This window comes from Schistocerca gregaria, chromosome 1 (assembly GCF_023897955.1).
Source record: "Schistocerca gregaria isolate iqSchGreg1 chromosome 1, iqSchGreg1.2, whole genome shotgun sequence".
Taxonomy (NCBI): Eukaryota; Metazoa; Arthropoda; class Insecta; order Orthoptera; family Acrididae; genus Schistocerca; species Schistocerca gregaria.
In genome coordinates, this window is record NC_064920.1 from 684114125 (window position 1) to 684131755 (window position 17631).

Here is a 17631-nt window from a genome sequence, read left to right on the forward strand (position 1 = left end):
CAACATTGCTGTTTCCGTCTTTTGATAAGCTGGCGAACGCGGGCACGGAGGCGTTTGAAGGCTACAAGTTGCTCCAGGGAAGGGTGCCGCTTATGCCACTGTAGAGCTTGCCGATGCTCCTTAATTGCCTCAGCGACTTCCGGCACCCACCAAGGGACTGTCTTTTGCCGGGGCACCCTTAAGAACAAGGGATTGCGTTTTCCGCCACTGAAACGATCGTTGCAGTTACCTGCGCAACCACCACATCAATGTTACCAAGTGGGGGAGATTCCACTGTGACAGCAGAGGTGAAAGCATCACCATCTGCCTTGTTTAAAGCCCACCTGGGTAGGCCATCTGTGGGCGTGATGCCGCGCCAGTGGCAGGAAGATGGGGAAGTGGTCACTATCACACGGGTCGTCATGTGCTCTCCAGTGGATAGATGGGACAAGGTCAGGACTGCAAACCGAGAGATCAATGGCCAAAAATGTATCATGTGCAATGTGCCACACTGATATTGAGGGCGGGAGGGGTAGGGGGTGGGGGGTTGGAGAAGACACCAGTATTTAAGAGGCAGAGGTTGAGGCCGAGCTGAGACAGTAAATTTTCGACATCTCTGCCTTGCCCAGTAAGCACGGTGCCACATCACAAGGGGTTATGGGTGTTAAAATCTCCCAAAAGCAGGAAAGGTTTAGGGAGTTGATCAATCAGTGCAGCCGATGCGTTCAGGGGTACTGCACCATCTGGAGGAAGATGAACATTGCAGACAATTATTTCCAATGTTGTCTTTATCCTGACAGCCACGGCTTCAAGATGGGTTTGAAGGGACACTGGTTCACTGCATACCAAGTTCACGACATAAGACACAAACTGCACCTGACACTCTGTTATAGTCACTACGGTTCTTGTAATATCCCCTGTAGCCGTGGAGGGCAGGGGTCCGCATTTCCAGGATCCAGGTTTCCTGAAGGCCAATGCAGAAAGCAGGTGTAAAGCTTAACAGTTGCTGTTGCTCAGCCAGGCGGTGGAAAAAACTTCCGCAGTTTCACTGGAGGATGATGCTATCGTGAGGCTAGGAAGCCATGAACTGTGCTAGGAGGCAGGTTATGCCTCAGGGTCACTTGCTGCCACCGATTGACTATTTGTAGCTATTTCTATAGTGGATGAGGCATCAGTGAGAGCCAGATCCGCATGGGACGTCAAGATCTCCACCACATCCTCAGATGCAGGACTGAGAGGGAGTGGTAGTGTTGGGGCCACCAGAGGGTCCTGCCTCTTAGCAGACTAATTCTTAGTTTGCTTGCTCTCTTGCTTCTCTTTAGGGGTTTGCTGGGAAGATTTGTCCGAAGCAGCTTCAGGCACCTTATTGGCTTGGAATATCAATGGGCGAAGTAAACTCATTTTTTTGTGTGTGTTTCTCTCAACAAGCCTAAACTAACACTTTAATGGTGTTGAGCACGTCAAGAGTGGCTCATCAGAAAAGCATTAAACAATAACAGCAATGATGACAGAAGTTTGTTATTAAGCAGATGTCGACATTTATGTTTATGGTTTAACCACTTAGCTGCTGTGATGTTTTCGATTTAATTCACATTCATCAATTTTTGCTTTTTTCTGGGCGAGCACAAAGGATGATCTCTCAAGCACAAAGGGTGATCTCTCAAAAATGTACCTTCTGAATGTATAATTTGTGGTTGTAGCATGTCGGAAAATAGTTTCATTACCTTGTACACAGATATGGATTTCAATTTTTTCTGAGTTTTTGTTTGCTGTTACACATCTGTGATTTTTAAGAACCGATGAATTTATTACCATAAATGGTTATATAAATATTTTACTGTACATTTAATTTCCTACACTTAGATTTTATACGAAGTATTGGAGAAGAATGCAATTTTTAATCATATATGCCAATTATGTGTGTTTTTGCTCGTATTTTGAGAGGGGTTCAACATTTTCCTTGATTGTGTGTTTTTTTTAACGTTTTCCTCAATTCTGTGTATTTTTTTAAAATGCAGACTGCACAAAAACGTAAAAGAGGGTTTATATATATATATATAAGGGGGAGCATGGGGCACTCTTCTCTCTCTCTCAGCTTCATAATCAGTGTTTTCATCACATTCATGTCTACCGTCCTGCATATTCAGCAGCTCCTCATTTCTTTTCCAATACTCTGAAGCTTTCACACACTTAAGCAAATGAATTAAACACATCTTCTACAGAGTTGGAGACTGTATGCACCATTCACTACAGCAAACAGAATAGTAATGTTTTCAGAACTTTTACTGCATTTGCCACTGGTGTAACAGGTAGATAATGAGAAAGTGCATTTGATCATGGCCAAACAGGGTGCCCAGCATAGACACTCCACATCCGATGTTATGCAGACACTACACTTTCCATGTGCCATTAGGTTAAGGATGCAGTGCAAGTGCCTATAGAAACAGCTGGAAGGTGAAAGTGGTTTTTTGACTATCTTTCTTAAAGTTCTGTACCATCAACACAGCAAAGAATAACCAACCAATATGAGAAGTCTTCCACATTCATGGCAATGCCTCCACCCATATTGCTGTCACACTTCTCGGAAAGTGTATACTCTCCTGAAAATGAGAGCTGAGAGTGGCGTGTACAGGGTAATTCAGGAGGACTGTCACATAGTTTAAGAGATGATTCTACATGTGGACAAAAAAAAAAAAAAACTTTGAACATGTGGCTGATTTTCAGTCAGAATGAATATGAAGACAAGTGTGAACATTACTTACCGTAAAGCAGTGTAGGGTTGTGGTGGACACAATAATGGTGTGACAGATTACTGACCACACAAAAAAATTGATTCCAATGGCTCTGAGAACTACGGGACATAACATCTGAGGTCATCAGTCTCCTAGAACTTAGGACTATTTAAACCTAACTAACCTAAGGACAGCACACACATCCACGCGCGAGGCAGGATTCGAACCTGCGACCATAGCAGTCGCGTGGTTCCCGACTGAAACGCCTAGAACTGCTCGGCCACACCGGCCGGTGATCCATACAAAAGGTGTGAAGCACTTCTGCAACAGATGGCAGCACTGTAATGTCACACTAGGCAACAGCGGCAAGAATACATAGTGTACAATCATAGGTTGGATCACTGAGGAGTCGTGAGTCTTTGTACGCACTGTATGCGAAAAATGTTTAATTGATTAAGTTCATTGTGTCTGTGAATACCAACATGTCGCATAATATTCACCCATGCAGAATACGCAGACATATTGTTTGTGTATGGGTACTTTAACAGCAGTGCCCTTGGGGCTAGACAGAAAGCCAGAGATGTTTCCCTGATTGACAAACCCCCAGTTCCAAGGTATTTCCGAGGGTTTTTCGAACATTAGGTGAATTCAACACTATCCAGTGTACACAACAGAATTCAAGGCCATCCAGTCAGTTGAGGAAAGGTTAGACATTATTGTAATGGTATAATGGAGTCCCACCACAAGTACTGGGCGCCTTAGTCATCCGTTCAATATTCCACAAGCATGCGAGTGAAATACGTTACATTCCAGCAGCTTGTACGCATTCCATGAGCAGCTCATGTAACATCTGCATCCAGGTGACTCAATAAGCAGCTGAAAATTTTGTGAATGGGTGAACATATGCAGTACACTTTATTTACAGACAAGGCTACATTTACAAGCAATGGTATTAAGAACACTCGCAATTCTAATAATGGGCTATGGAGACATGACACTAGGGAAACAAGATCCCAAGTTAGGTTCTCGGTGAATATATGGAGTTGTATGATCAATGATCTTGTAATAGGCCTGTGTTCCTGCCAAATTGCAGGAGAGCTGCAGCATATGCAAATTTCCTGACAGGAGATCTACCTGTATTTTTGGAAGATGCGACATTGGAGCAACAATGGCAAATGTATCTGCAAAATGATGGCTCACTGGTCCAGTGTACCAGTCGAGTATCCCAATATCTGAATAATACATTTTCTGAATGACGTATTGGCCATGGCCGACTCATTACCTGCCATGCCAGATCACCCGATCCACTCCATTATACTTTTGTTTATGGAATTACTTAAAGAGGGATGTGTGAAGAACTTGTTCGCATTACCAATGCTGTTGCATGCATTAAAGCCAACTAAGATGATGATCGATATGCAACACCCTCCAATGCATTGGCAAATGCATTGTGTGGGTGGCACCCTATTTCAACAACTCTTCTTGCACAGATCAGTCATACATCCCGTCATTATTCTGTTCACCATAGTGCCTATACAGCATTTCAGTAATATTCTCTCGTCTTCATTATCATTCATGGAAGTGAGTAGTCATCAAACTGCTCCAGTTCCATAATGACTGAAAAATCAGACACATGTTCATAGGACTTTCTCAGTTTATTTTCACATGTAGAATAACCACACAAATTATGTGACATTCCTCCTGAATCACTCTGTATCTAGTCTCTAGAAACAGATTTCCTGTATGTATGAAGGCATTCTCATGGACAAGAAAGTTTTGTTTAAATGGTTGGTTTTGCCATGTGCTGTGTTGATGGTGCAATTCTGAAGGAGAGAAGATGAGGGGTACAAGTTCAGTTATAAAGAGTTTCAAGCACCTTGCAGTTGTCAAGAATCAAGGCTTTCTGTGGAGCTACCTTACCTTACCTTCCCCTCCCTTCCTTTCTCTTCCTAATTTGTTTTCACTCAGGTGTGTGCAGCAAAGTACTCAAGTTTCATCTCAAGTGATGAGGCAGTTAAAAAACGCATCCATTTGATCTACAAACACTGACCAGGACATTTTAAGTTGTTCAGTCAAAGGTCAAGGCGGCATGGTTCCTATGTGGTGATGATATGGCAGTTCCCATAATTTAATCCCACTGACAAGCATTTCCGGAAACCCCCTTCAGCTAGATCACAAATAATATTGAATTTTTTGTTTGTTTGTAATATTTATCCACAGGTGATGATGTCTCATTTTACAACTCATTTATGGTGCTCTTTGAACTCCTATTGCTAAGCAAGCATGTAATACTGAAAGTTTTCATGACCTAACAAAATCTGATAATGGCATGGTGTGCAGTCTTCCAGGCTTGTTGCTCAGACACTGTGAGCAGAGACCAAACTAGGTGGCACAGTTGTTAGCACACTGTACTTCCATCCCAGAGGGCAACGGTTCAAACACGTGCCTGGCCATCCTGATTTAAGTTTTCCGTGATTTCCCTAAATTGGTTCTGGCAAATGCTGGGATGGTTCCTTTGAAAGGGCTTGGCCAATTTCCTTCCCCATCCTTTCCTAATCTGATGCGACCGATGACCTTGCTTTCTGGTGCCCTCCCCCAAATCCACCTACCAACCATGAGCAGTAAGGGCTTATGAAGGTCAACTGACTGTCATCCCCACTTGTATTACAACCCCCCCCCCCCCCTCCCAGTTTTTAACAGAAGTTATCATTCTCCCTAATCAAAAATAACTGTTCAGAACACAACATTATTTTAAATTTTATCTGTCATCATACTATTTTATCTTCTATCATACTATTGCTTGTTCCCTGGAAGCTGTCACTGGGATCGCATGTTCATTCTAGTGCATTTTTCTGTCCTACAATGGTGTGCACTGCTGACAAAAATTACATCTAACATCCATAAGATACTCTATTTCACTTTCTATATTTCAAAGAAAGCTCGCTCCATATTTCACTGTTGCTTTATACATGCAGGTAGACACTACTGCCAGTACCACAAGATGAAGGCATTCCCATAGAATCAAGACTGTTACATGGCACACATTACTGAAATTCCTCTCATGCCTTTAGCCTAATTTTCTCCTCTGACTTAAAGGTTTCCCAGTAAGATGGTCAGGTGATTTCTGTGAGGCTGTTGTCAGTATGCCTAACCATTCAAAGAGTTTGGAAAGATCTCCGATGTCATAATACCTGAGTATCTCAAAGAGAATACTGTGAGCTACACAGTTAAATGCTTCGGCAAGTCACAGAAAATAATAACTGGTAATATCATATCATTTGAATTTTGTACATTCTGAATGGTGAAGAGAAAAATAGCATATTCCAAGAATAGACCATTTGAAATCTAAGCCGAGATTGACGTAATGTCTAATTTTGAGAGAAGGGTGATATTGTTCCTGCATGTGTAATATTTCTAGTACCTTTGAGACGCTGGTAAGTAGTGAGAATGGTTGGCAATGATTAATATCTGTCTTACTACCTTTTTTTACCAAACATCATGTACAGTCTCTGAGTTGGTGTTGTTCTGCACTGTAACGTAAGCCTCCACCTCTACCATCCTTCCTTACTTATCCAGACAATTTCAGAGTAATAGGAAACCATTCGTTATATTTCTGTCACACATACTGAACAGCCTGCTGCTCCAATTCAAGAAACATATTTTGTTTAGTCCACTGAAAACTTGGCATGTGGAATTGTTGTTCTTTAATTATTCTTCATTAGACATCACCTGCGAATACTCACTATTGTCACAACAACTTTTCTTTCTGCAGCGAAGTTGTTTGTGGTCTCTCCTTCATGACTCACCGCCAACTTAATATTACCACTGTACTGCCTGTGTGAAGAAACTGTAATCCACCAACTTGTAGACCCATGTATCTCAATGACGTCATGGTTGTGGTTTCTGTCTATTATCCATTGCTGCTATTTACTGGTCTTACAGAAATGACAATCTAAATGGAAAGACAAGAGTATGTTCTCCTCTTGGCTTCCTGTTACTGAAATGTCATAAATAGGACCAGTTTGGGTCGACTGTGCACTTCATAAGATGTTGGTAATGTTAAAAAATCAACAGTGCTGTGGAGTAGTAGAAAATTTTACGCAACATTATTGTGCAAAAATATGGACCATCTATGCCCTACAGGCTGCTTTATCACCAGCTGAAGATAATGTTTCACTTTGTGCCATGTTACAAATGACCCACACAAACACATTTAACTTATAAATAATTTGTCTCCTGTACAAATGCACACTTTTGTTGACCATTTGACTGTAAAGTTTGTTCAGTTCTGACTTCATTGTGCATGGGAAACTGCCATTTAAGCATGGTAGATGTGCATAAAAAGATTGGTACAGGAGAGGCATTCCCGTGGTTGTCACTGCAACATTTGCTCCTTGCTCACCATTCCCTCCCCATAGTCAACCTGGTGCTCGACCAAGTTGGTGCCACTGCTTCCACTCCCAGTCCATGGAAATCATGAAATTAAATTTGTCTGTGACCTCAGCTACCAAAGTGTCATCTGCAAATGTAAAATAATCCTTGTATGAAGCCATTACTCAATGCCACAAATATTGAATTCAGCTGCAAAAGCATAATATGTGAATGCATGATGACCATATGTTTTCTGAATGATGGATTCGGGCAAAAAGCCTTGTCTTGTACACAGGTAAAAAAAGTATGTTGGCTACCGGACTGCTGTCATCTATTATTTGCTTGTTTCTTACAAAACCCAAAACCAAGACCTCACATTAATACGAGTACAAAGCACTCGGACGAATTTCAATGTGAGTGAGTTTGCAACACGCTGGGCACTATACATTTATCGAAAGCAATTTTCTAAACAAGTTTAGCAACGGTTTGTGATCATTCAGAGAACTGTTTGATTTGTAGAGGTGGTTGTTGGCAGCATCTGTATTTCAGAGCACAAAGTACTGACTGACTTCAGCAACAATTAGAAAGCATTCATTAACGGACTATCTACGAGCATCTCTTCACTACTCTTGTACATAATTCTGATACAATCATAAAGGTGAGCCCACTTTTCTTCAGTTGACAACATCATGAAGCATTTTTCTATTTCTTACTGATAGCTATTTTATGTTTATTATCAATTAACCTAAGTGCAAGCCAGTAGACACTTTTGGGATTTGTACATGTTAGCTGAGAATACAAGTGAACGTTCTTGAACCAGTATTCCAAATTTAGGTTCATAGATGTGATACACTTCGCAAGCAAAAAGCCAAAAAACCTCACAAAATTTATAACTGATTACAAAACCATACAATGCAGCAATTTTAATATGCGCAACAATGTGATAAAGATCTGTATCCAAGTAAGTTAAAAATGCTCAGAAATCAGTTTGAGAGTATTGCTCATTGTACCACACCAAATATATTTGCAAGCAGTTTTGAAATAATCTGTTCCACAGTTTATTCCACCACAGTGTTTTTTAGCTTGAAAATGATCTATAAGACAACTTCTGATCTCATTAGAAGTGTGGGCTGCCAGTTATGGTCCTACAGCACAATAAGCTTCACAATGTTGAAGAGGGGAGAAAATCAACACATTCCAACCTAATATACAGCTATCTGCTACAACAATGTGTAACTATCTCAATTTGTGGAAGTATTCCAACAACTGGAGTGTTCTCTGGATTGAAGCATAACTGCAATCCCAATCAGTCAGCAATTCTTACATACTACACTATCATATCATATATTCTGAAACATCAATATTTCATTCAAATTTGACTGAAATTTACCCCATGTATGAGAGTCTAAAATGAATAAAAAAACTAAAACTTTTGTTGCTCTGTGACTATATCTCAATATACATGGTCCTGTCACATTAATGTGACCACCTGTCGAAGGCCTGAGTAACCAACTTTTGGAATGTGGAACACTGCCAAGACATGCAGGACGTCAGCGAGGTCCTGGAAGTTATTGTCAGGAATCCTAAGCCATGCCGACTCCAGTGCCATGCACAGCCACTCTAGGTTTCTTGTTTGAGGATTCAACACGCGAACAGCCAGACTGAGGTTGTCCTATGGTAAACTCATCCTGGTGTTCTTTGAACCATGAAAAAATTTACTGTGAGCTGTATGACAAGCTGCATTATGTGCTGGTAGATGCTGTTGTGGTAAGGAAAAACAAACTGCAAGAGGACATGGGTAAGGTCCATAAGGATAGATGCATACTTGTGCTGATCCAATGTGCTTTCCAAAATGGCGTGATCACCCAGGGAACCCCATGAAAACATTCCCCAGACCACAATGCTTCTTCCTCTGGTACAGACCCTTCACATGATTTTGCAAGATAAATTCTTTCACATTTTTCCTGCTGCTGGAGTAAAAAACATGAATTGTCTGAAAAAGTCACCTGTTGCTGCTCAGAGGACATCCTGTTGTTCTGACATTCAAATTCCAGCCTCCATAGCCAATGAACAGTAGTCAGCATGGAAGCATGAACCAGGTAAATGCTGCAGAGGCCCATATGCAGCAACGTTCACTGAACAATCACTGGTGATACAGTGTTGGCAGTAGTTCATGTGGTTGGTCAGCTTCTCACCAGTTGGACATCCATTCACTCAAGCACAACTCCACAGCTGTCGTTTAACCCCGTCATCTGCATCAGTTTTGGATAGCGACATTTTGCCATGCACGATAAAGCCACAGTGCCATGCCGAACAGTTTACAAGCTTAGCTGTTTCAAAAATGCTTCCCCTCTTGGTCCAAAAGACAATGATCATGCCCTTTCGACATCAGGTAAATCAACCCGCTTCGCAATACGACAAAGACATTATTTTCTGTGTCCGACATGCTTCATATACCCTCCACTGCCACCTGTCTTGTGCGAGTGGTTATTAGACGATAATGTCAGATATAGGTGATGATCACATTAACCAGACTGGACCATGTATTTCAGTTAAGTCATTGTGGAGAACACCTCGATTGCTCTTTGTATAGTATTCTCATACTGATAGCAACACAAATGAAATGGGAGCATTTCAATGTGATTACATTTACAACTACAAAGTGTATTTCAGTGTGAAGCACAACTTTGTGCAATAATCACAGTTTGGTGGCCAAAAGCAAAGTAGACCATCCTGTGGTACAGAATGCAGTTGAACACAACATGCTTGATTTCAATGGCAGCTTCACAACCCGAGCCATCCAGATCCTCCACTCCACCACCAGTTATTCAGAACAGTGCAGAAGAGCCTTATCCTTACAACACATTCTTCGCTCCCGAAATTCTCCTGCCCTATTACCTCCTCCCTAACCTTGTCCCTTCACCCTCTTTGTATGCTGCCCAGTCTTTCCCCTTCCCCGCTCCTCTCATCTCATCTCATCTCATCTCTCCCCCCAGCCTCGTGACACTGCATCTGTTGGCAGTCGAGCTCCTATACTGTATGCCGGACAAGCTCTTCTCTTCCCCCACCTGTACCCTGCTATCCACTGTCAGCCCCCCCCCCCCCCCCCCCCCCCGATTTCTGCTTCCATGTGACAGTTGCATTCCAGCTTCCAGCTGGAGGTGGCTGTCATGTGCGCGCATCTGTGCAAGCGTGCAACTGCAAGTCAATGAAGCATCTTTACGGCAAGTAGCATCTATTTTCCCCTCATATTGTTGGTATTCCAACTCGGAGAAAACAAGAAATCTCTCTGAAAACTGCTGAAGGTATATTTGATGCAAACAATTTGTAGACAAAAGGATCAGGCAGAAGTACTGACTAGAATATCTGAAAGGAGGAGTGTGTGGTACGGAGTGAGGTGTGAAAAATAGATACTACAAATTAACAGTTATCAGAAGAAGATAACTAACAGTTACTATTTAACAAGTTCCCTATGAACTATTACTTACTCTGCACCTTACACCCTTCACCTTAAAATGGGTAGGGTGCCAAAATTTTTTTCACAACAGCTCTTTCTCTGGTCACTATATCTCTACTTTAACTGTCTCCATACTAACAGCTGCCACATGCTGCCTTAAGATTAAAGCTGACATCTTACTTTACCACTACAGCTATCATCTCACAATACAGCAGCATAATGACAGAGAGAGTGAAAACTTAAAGAGCTGTGACGATTCCAGACTTCAATTTACAGTGTACTTGGCCAGTCAAGCACAATATTTAGTTTCAACCAACTGAGTTGACATATGTGCAGTATGTCCCTATGTCAAAGTCAGTGGTTTTCTAACTTTCTGAGTCCATGCCTCCACTGACCTGAGCATAATCACCTGCAGCTCCTTTTCACATTACATCAGTCTTTCAAGTGTGGAATAAATAGAAGTAAATTTCAAAACAAATGAATAATAATAGTAATTTCATTATTAACAACTGTTGATGTAAGTCATTTTAATTAATTTATAATGTTCTTACATCCTATTGTTGCAACAAAATCAGTAGCTCAACAAATGACTATTGTTCTACAGTGATAAGCACTAATGGAAGTTTTGTACTGAAAGGATCTCTGATCTAGTTCTGTTGACCAAATTGATTTGAAAATGCTTCAGAAAGTAAGTAGAGTTCAGTTAAATGATCCATGAATAAAGACTTTAATACTCAAAGTACAGAAGTTCTTGTCTTCTAAATCTGTGTGACAAGCACAGAACATGTGATGTACCTAGCCAACTTTTTCTTGATGAAGTGTGATGTTTCTTGCTCTTCATTACACAGTAGCTGATTTACATTAAAAAAGAGGTTTGGAGTAGTCACTGCTTGTTTAGGAATTTATTTTTTAACAGCCGGAAAGTATCCTCATGGTTTGTTTACCAAACTACCATGATTTGACAACAAATGTGATTTCATTAGGAAATATGCAATAAGTTGCTAGGACTTTGAAATAAATGACACAAACTGGTCATTCTTAATTTCTAACGTTAGTACGTGTAAAGCTGAAATTCAAGGAACTGCCACCATACTTCCAGCATTTCAGCACTACACAATACATCTAAAAAGTTGTCTACACTGGAAGAATGATGAATCACGGAAGACAGACATCCATCGAAATTAAACTTCAAACTAATTCTTACTGAATAGAAACAAATCAGTAAGGCAAAAAATATAACTACTATCTACTACACTGCACAGGAGTTCCACTTGTCAGTTGTCACTACAAGCACATGTGTTGTTCCTGCCTGGGAACTATGACGACCGTGCAGTTCTCGGCACTGCAGTCCAGAACCGCGAGACTGCTATGGTCGCAGGTTCGAATCTTGCCTCGGGCATGGATGTGTCTAATGTCCTTAGGTTAGTTAGGTTTAACTAGTTCTAAGTTCTAGGGGACTGATGACCTAAGATGTTAAGTCCCATTAGTGCTCAAGGCCATTTGAACCATATTTTGAGAACTATGATGCATAGTTTGAAAATCCCTGGTCTAATTTATTCAGAAAGAACCAAATGTGCTAAATCTACAGTCAAGTGGCAATGTATTATTTATAAATACCTCTTTTCCAGTGGGCACATGCTTGGCCAATTTGACCTTGGCAAAATTTCCTTTTCCAATGGTCTTGAGCAACTTGTACTTCCCAATATGTGGCTCATCGGCTGTACGGCTGCGCGATGATACACGACTCGCTGATGACGCACTCTCACCCGTCTAGAAAACACAATTTTTGAATAATTAGCTGTAGCCAGCTTATGCTTGAAAGGATCAGCTTAAAAACTACATTCCCATTACAGCTTTCAGAATAACTTTACAAACCTGCTAAATGTGAGCCAAGTACCTTATGAATGCGGAAAATTAAAGTAGCAGAACTACCACAAATTGAGACATTCATTTTCTTTTCACTATACATAGTTGTATTTTAATAAGAATAAAAGGTTAACATATTTTTATTATGTGGAACCGTTTAAAAATGAAGGTGAATGTAAAAGAAATACAAAATATTTCCTTTTAATGTAATAATGGAGCAGCTTATATTTGTGCAAATGACAATGAGGGAGTCCAATGCTATTTATGAAATACATAGAGGCTTTCATACCTTAATTGTTTATCGTATTTTCTGAGGTGGAGAGTGGGGCCAAACATTTGCCTTAACAAATGCCTAAAATCCACTCCCAGGCTGGCCACAGTACCAGCGCAGTGGACACTTAACAGTAGCATAGATTTAAACTGAGTCTTTTTCACCTACTTGCATCACTAGCTATCATTCTATGCATTAAGCATTGTGAATAGGTATGTTACTGATAGCAAATAAATTCACAGTGTTTTAAGTTATACAGTATGCATACATTCAGTGGCCAAATAGATAATTGTTTAAGTAATTACACTCCTTAGAGTCTGAAATTGAAACACATCAATAATGAACACACTGCTAAAAAATGAAATCTGAACCATTGTTTTGAGAAGCATGTCTTTAAAATTGAAGTACAGATCAAGAAAATATACTAATACATTGATTTCTGCAGAGGTTCGAACAAACAATTTAATTTTAGATTTAATTTCCAATTCTTATGGCTGAAATATCCACACAATCTTCCAGCTATTAAGATTTCACCATACCATGAATGTGGTTGTTGTCCATAGCATTATTTACTACTATTTGAATTACGATGTACCAAATGACAGGCACTCTTTGGCAGAACTTTCAGCAAGGAAACGTGCAGTTGTAGTACTATTTTCTTACTTTTTGAGTACTGTGAGAAAGTATCTGACTACAAACTCAAGTATTCAGTATCAGTGCCCAGTGACAATACATTGCCCCCCTCCCCTTCTCCTTCTTCTTCTTCTTCTTCTTCTTCAGTTAACTTTTGATCTTTGGCATTGCTTTATGTATGTGAAATTAATAAAGGTTTGGCAAATGCATTTGTCTACTAGGTTTAAATCCAACAGAAGTAATTTATACTTGAAGACACAATAGAAACATCACCAACTGCAATAACAAAAAATTTATCAGTGTGGAAGTATCTAGCCTGAAAACTCTTTGACCTGCACTCCTTTATCACAAAGAAACTAAATGCAAATTAATTATCTACAGGACAGCTGCTACAGCATGTTATCTTCTGTTCCGTTGTATTATCACTATAGGGCCAAAGGGGCCAATAACCAAAGACAATGGTCAACACTTGTGGTCAATAAATTAACTGTTACAAATTTTTTCATGATGAGTGTCGTTCCTTAGTGAGAAGTGTTTAATTTATATAATAGAATACCTAAAACTACAAGCAAATTTATGCATAAAAATTGGACTGCAACTAAATTTTTATGTATGTGATCTGAAACACAGCATTTTTAGTTCAGTGAATGAATATTTCGAATGGAAGGCTGTCACTGCCTCTGAAGAGCATAGTTTAAGAATTTTATAGGCCTTGAATGTTCACAAAAATGCTGGAATGGAAGTCCATTTTGAAATAAATATTTATTCCAACTTCTGTTTTATTAAGCTTTTCTTGTATATTTCCTATCTGGTGCCCATTTCTAATATCCTCTTTTCTGAATCTATCTGCACTATTTAAGCCTTTGATAACTCTTAACAATTTCATTTCTGCACTCTGAATGAGTGTTTCCTGTTTCTAGTGTAATGCCATGAGTATCTTTCATATAGAAATTCAAGGGATTATGTTATTTTTTCCTAGTTTATGTTTTTTAACATGTTTTAATTTTTAGGTGGCAGCTGATAGTATAATATATCATGTCAGACTGCTTAACTAATTGTGTATATTATTATTACTATTATTATTATTAGTTGTAAGTTTAGTCAAAGCTAAGGTATGAGGGCGTACTGAAAAGTAATTTCTTCAAATTTTTTTATGTGAAAACTTAATAGCTTTAAAATAAAACAACTTTTAATTAAAATTCTACTTCTTTATTTTTCCCAAGTCTACATATCTACAAGCATCTGATGCTGAACTGTAGCGCTCAACATGATGGTGTGAAACGTAACCATCTCTGTGCTTGAGAAACAGCGTGCTTTACTTGAGTTCTGGATTCTAAGAGTTCATCCGCACATGGAGCATCCTCTCCTTCAGCATGACCATGCCACACCATGCACAAGCACAGTGACAGCTGCAACAATGTGACACACTGAGTTCACTGTCATTCATCATGCACTTCACAGTCCACATTTGGTACCAATTCTAATTTCAACTGTTTCCTAAACTTTAGGAACACATTCAAGGACTTCACTTTGATACTAATGAAGTGGTGCAAGCAGCGGCGGGGTTGTGATTCCATCAACAAAGTCAAACATTCCGCAATGACTATGTATCAACAAACTGGTCTCACATGAAAAATGTGTTTGTTGTCGAGGTGACTACACTGAGAAATAAATATGTAAACATCAAGAATAGAGACACAGAATGTTAACAATGTCTTTTTTATTTAAAGTTTTAAGAGTTTTCATGTAAATTAAGCAGCACTACTTTTCAACATGCCCTTGTAGTTAAAGTGATTTACCTTGTCTACTCCTTTTTTTTTAAATTAATATGAACAGAAGTTTTGCCTTAAAAATAATTATTGTAATATCACAAGTTGATGTTTTCATATTATATAAGTACTTATTTTATTAAAGCTAATTTATTCCTTCTTGACCTTTCTCTTTTCTGAAAATCGAGATGACATCATCAGCATTAACTAGTGTATTAAAAAATCTTGATTCATTCAGCTGGATACTTGTGTTAATCACACAAAGATATCTACATACACTATCACCAATAAATATTGAACATGCCATTAACTGCATCTATACCACACACCTTTGTTTGCTGATTTTAGATCTGTGGATTTTGCAACGTTAAAATGGCCAAACTAAGTTACTTGATTACCATCATATCAAAACATTTTACTGGCACTATTTTTAGAATCCTATGCATTTGTGGCAAAATTTAATAACACAGGCACAGTAACATGCCTGTATCTAAAAGAAATAAACAGAAGTGTATAGTACGCCGATCATATCATTTTTTATTTCTCAATAATTATTATAAACAGAGTAAAAAATCACAGAGCATTCATAGTACTCATAAAACAACAAGTTGATTGTGGAAAAGCTTCTTATGCCAATGATGGAACATTAAATTTACATCAGCTTTTTGAAAAGCAGGACGAAACACAGCTTTCATAGACAGAGATATTTGACAATACTCAGAGAGAAACTATGGACTATACCCATTATATTAGCAATTTCAAAGACTTTATAACCTTATTGTAAAAGATTATATATATATATATATATATATATATATATATATAAAACATAGTCATACACAAATCTATAAACAGAACTGTTATGCAACTAGATAAGCTCCTAGGAAATATTCAGGCTGAAGTACTATCTACTAATGAAAAACACACACACACACACACACACACACACAAAAGAGAGAGAGAGAGAGAGAGAGAGAGAGAGAGAGAGAGAGAGAGAGAGAGAGAGAGAGAGAAGACTCACCACAGTACTGAGATGCAGACAGGGATCTCGTCTACTGTCAACCCACATAACACACATGGCAGCTGACTGTTCTGCTTGTAACAAGAAAGAAGCCCTACTGTAGGCAAAGTGGATCAGTTGAGCAGCCACACAACAAGTGTTCCCCCACTACACATGATGTAATGTTGCCAAATGCAGTGACTCAGCATTTCTGTTGAGCACATCACTCTGATCAGCTTTCCACCCACTCATATTATGTAAAGACTTTATCAGAAAACTAATTTTAATTTCCATGTATTTTTGATCCACTGTTTTTCCCCGTAAAGATGGTTGTTAATACTGAAGCAAGAGAGAAGAAAGTGCCTCCTTCAGACTATTTCCCTATCATTCCACACTCTTAACAGTGAGAGGAAAAATTAACACTTATATTTTTCTGCATAAGCTCTGATTTTTCTTATTTTATTGTATTGATCATTTCCATCCTATGTAGGTGGGTGCCAACGATTTACTTTCACATTCAGGAGGAAGTTGGCATTTGAAATTTTGTGAAAAGATCTTGCTGCAAGAATAACAATTTTTTTTTTTATCGATTGCCACACCAACTCATTTATCATATCTGTTGCACTCCCCCCCCCCATTTCACAATAATACAAAACGAGTTTCCTCCTTGGAACTTTTCTGATGTCATCCATCAGTCATATCTGATAATGACCCCATACCACACAGCAATACTCTAGCACAGGATGGACAAACATAGTGTAGCTCGTTTCTTTAGTATGCCTGCTGCAGCTCCTAAGCCGATAAAACACAGTTTCTGGCTTGCCTTCCTCACAACATTATCTTAGTGTTCATTCCAAATTAAGGTGTTTGTAAATACTGCAATTCCTAGATATTTAGTTGAACTGACAGCCTTTAGATTGGTGATTTATTGTGTAACAAATTCAATGCATTTCTTTTAGCACTCATATCACCCGACTGACACTTTTTGCACCTTACGGATATTGTGTTTATGTCATTATGCAATTGGTTTTGCGCTTCTGATGACTTTATTAAACAGTAAATGACAGCATCACCTGCAAACAATCTAAGAGGGCTGCTCAGATTGCCTCCAACACTGTTAACACATACTATGAACAGCAGTGGACCTATAACGCTTCCTTGGGGAATAAGAGATATCACCTCTGTTTTACTCAATGACTTTTTGTTGATTACTAAGTGATGTGACCTTTCTCCTTTCTAATGCGAAATACTGAAAGTCGCGTACCTGAATGGTACTCTCTAGGCATGAACTTTGATCAGAAGTCACTTGTGAGTAATGGCATTGAAAACCTTCTGGAAATCTATAAATGTGTAATCAATTTGAGATGCTCTGTAGATAGCATCCACTACTTCGTGTGAATAAAAAGCTAGTTGTGTTTCACAAGACCAGTATTTTCTGAATCGCTGCTGACTATCTGTCAATGAACCATTACGTTCGAAACAATTCATAATGTTTGAAAACCGTACACGTTCCAAAATCTTACTGCAAATAAATGTCAGTGATATAGGTCCGC

The 17631-nt window shown here is 39.2% G+C and overlaps 1 protein-coding gene across 45 annotated transcripts in view; it reads right to left on the reverse strand.

The window, feature by feature from the left end:
- The window catches only part of LOC126363857 (serine/threonine-protein kinase MARK2-like), a 284053-nt gene that overhangs the window by 138343 nt on the left and 128079 nt on the right, over nucleotides 1-17631 (reverse strand). For all 45 annotated transcript variants that reach the window (XM_050008038.1, XM_050008036.1, XM_050008028.1 and 42 more), the window contains one exon: nucleotides 12157-12309. In XM_050008038.1, the coding sequence (XP_049863995.1) occupies nucleotides 12157-12309 (153 nt within the window). The remainder of the gene's footprint in view (nucleotides 1-12156; nucleotides 12310-17631) is intronic.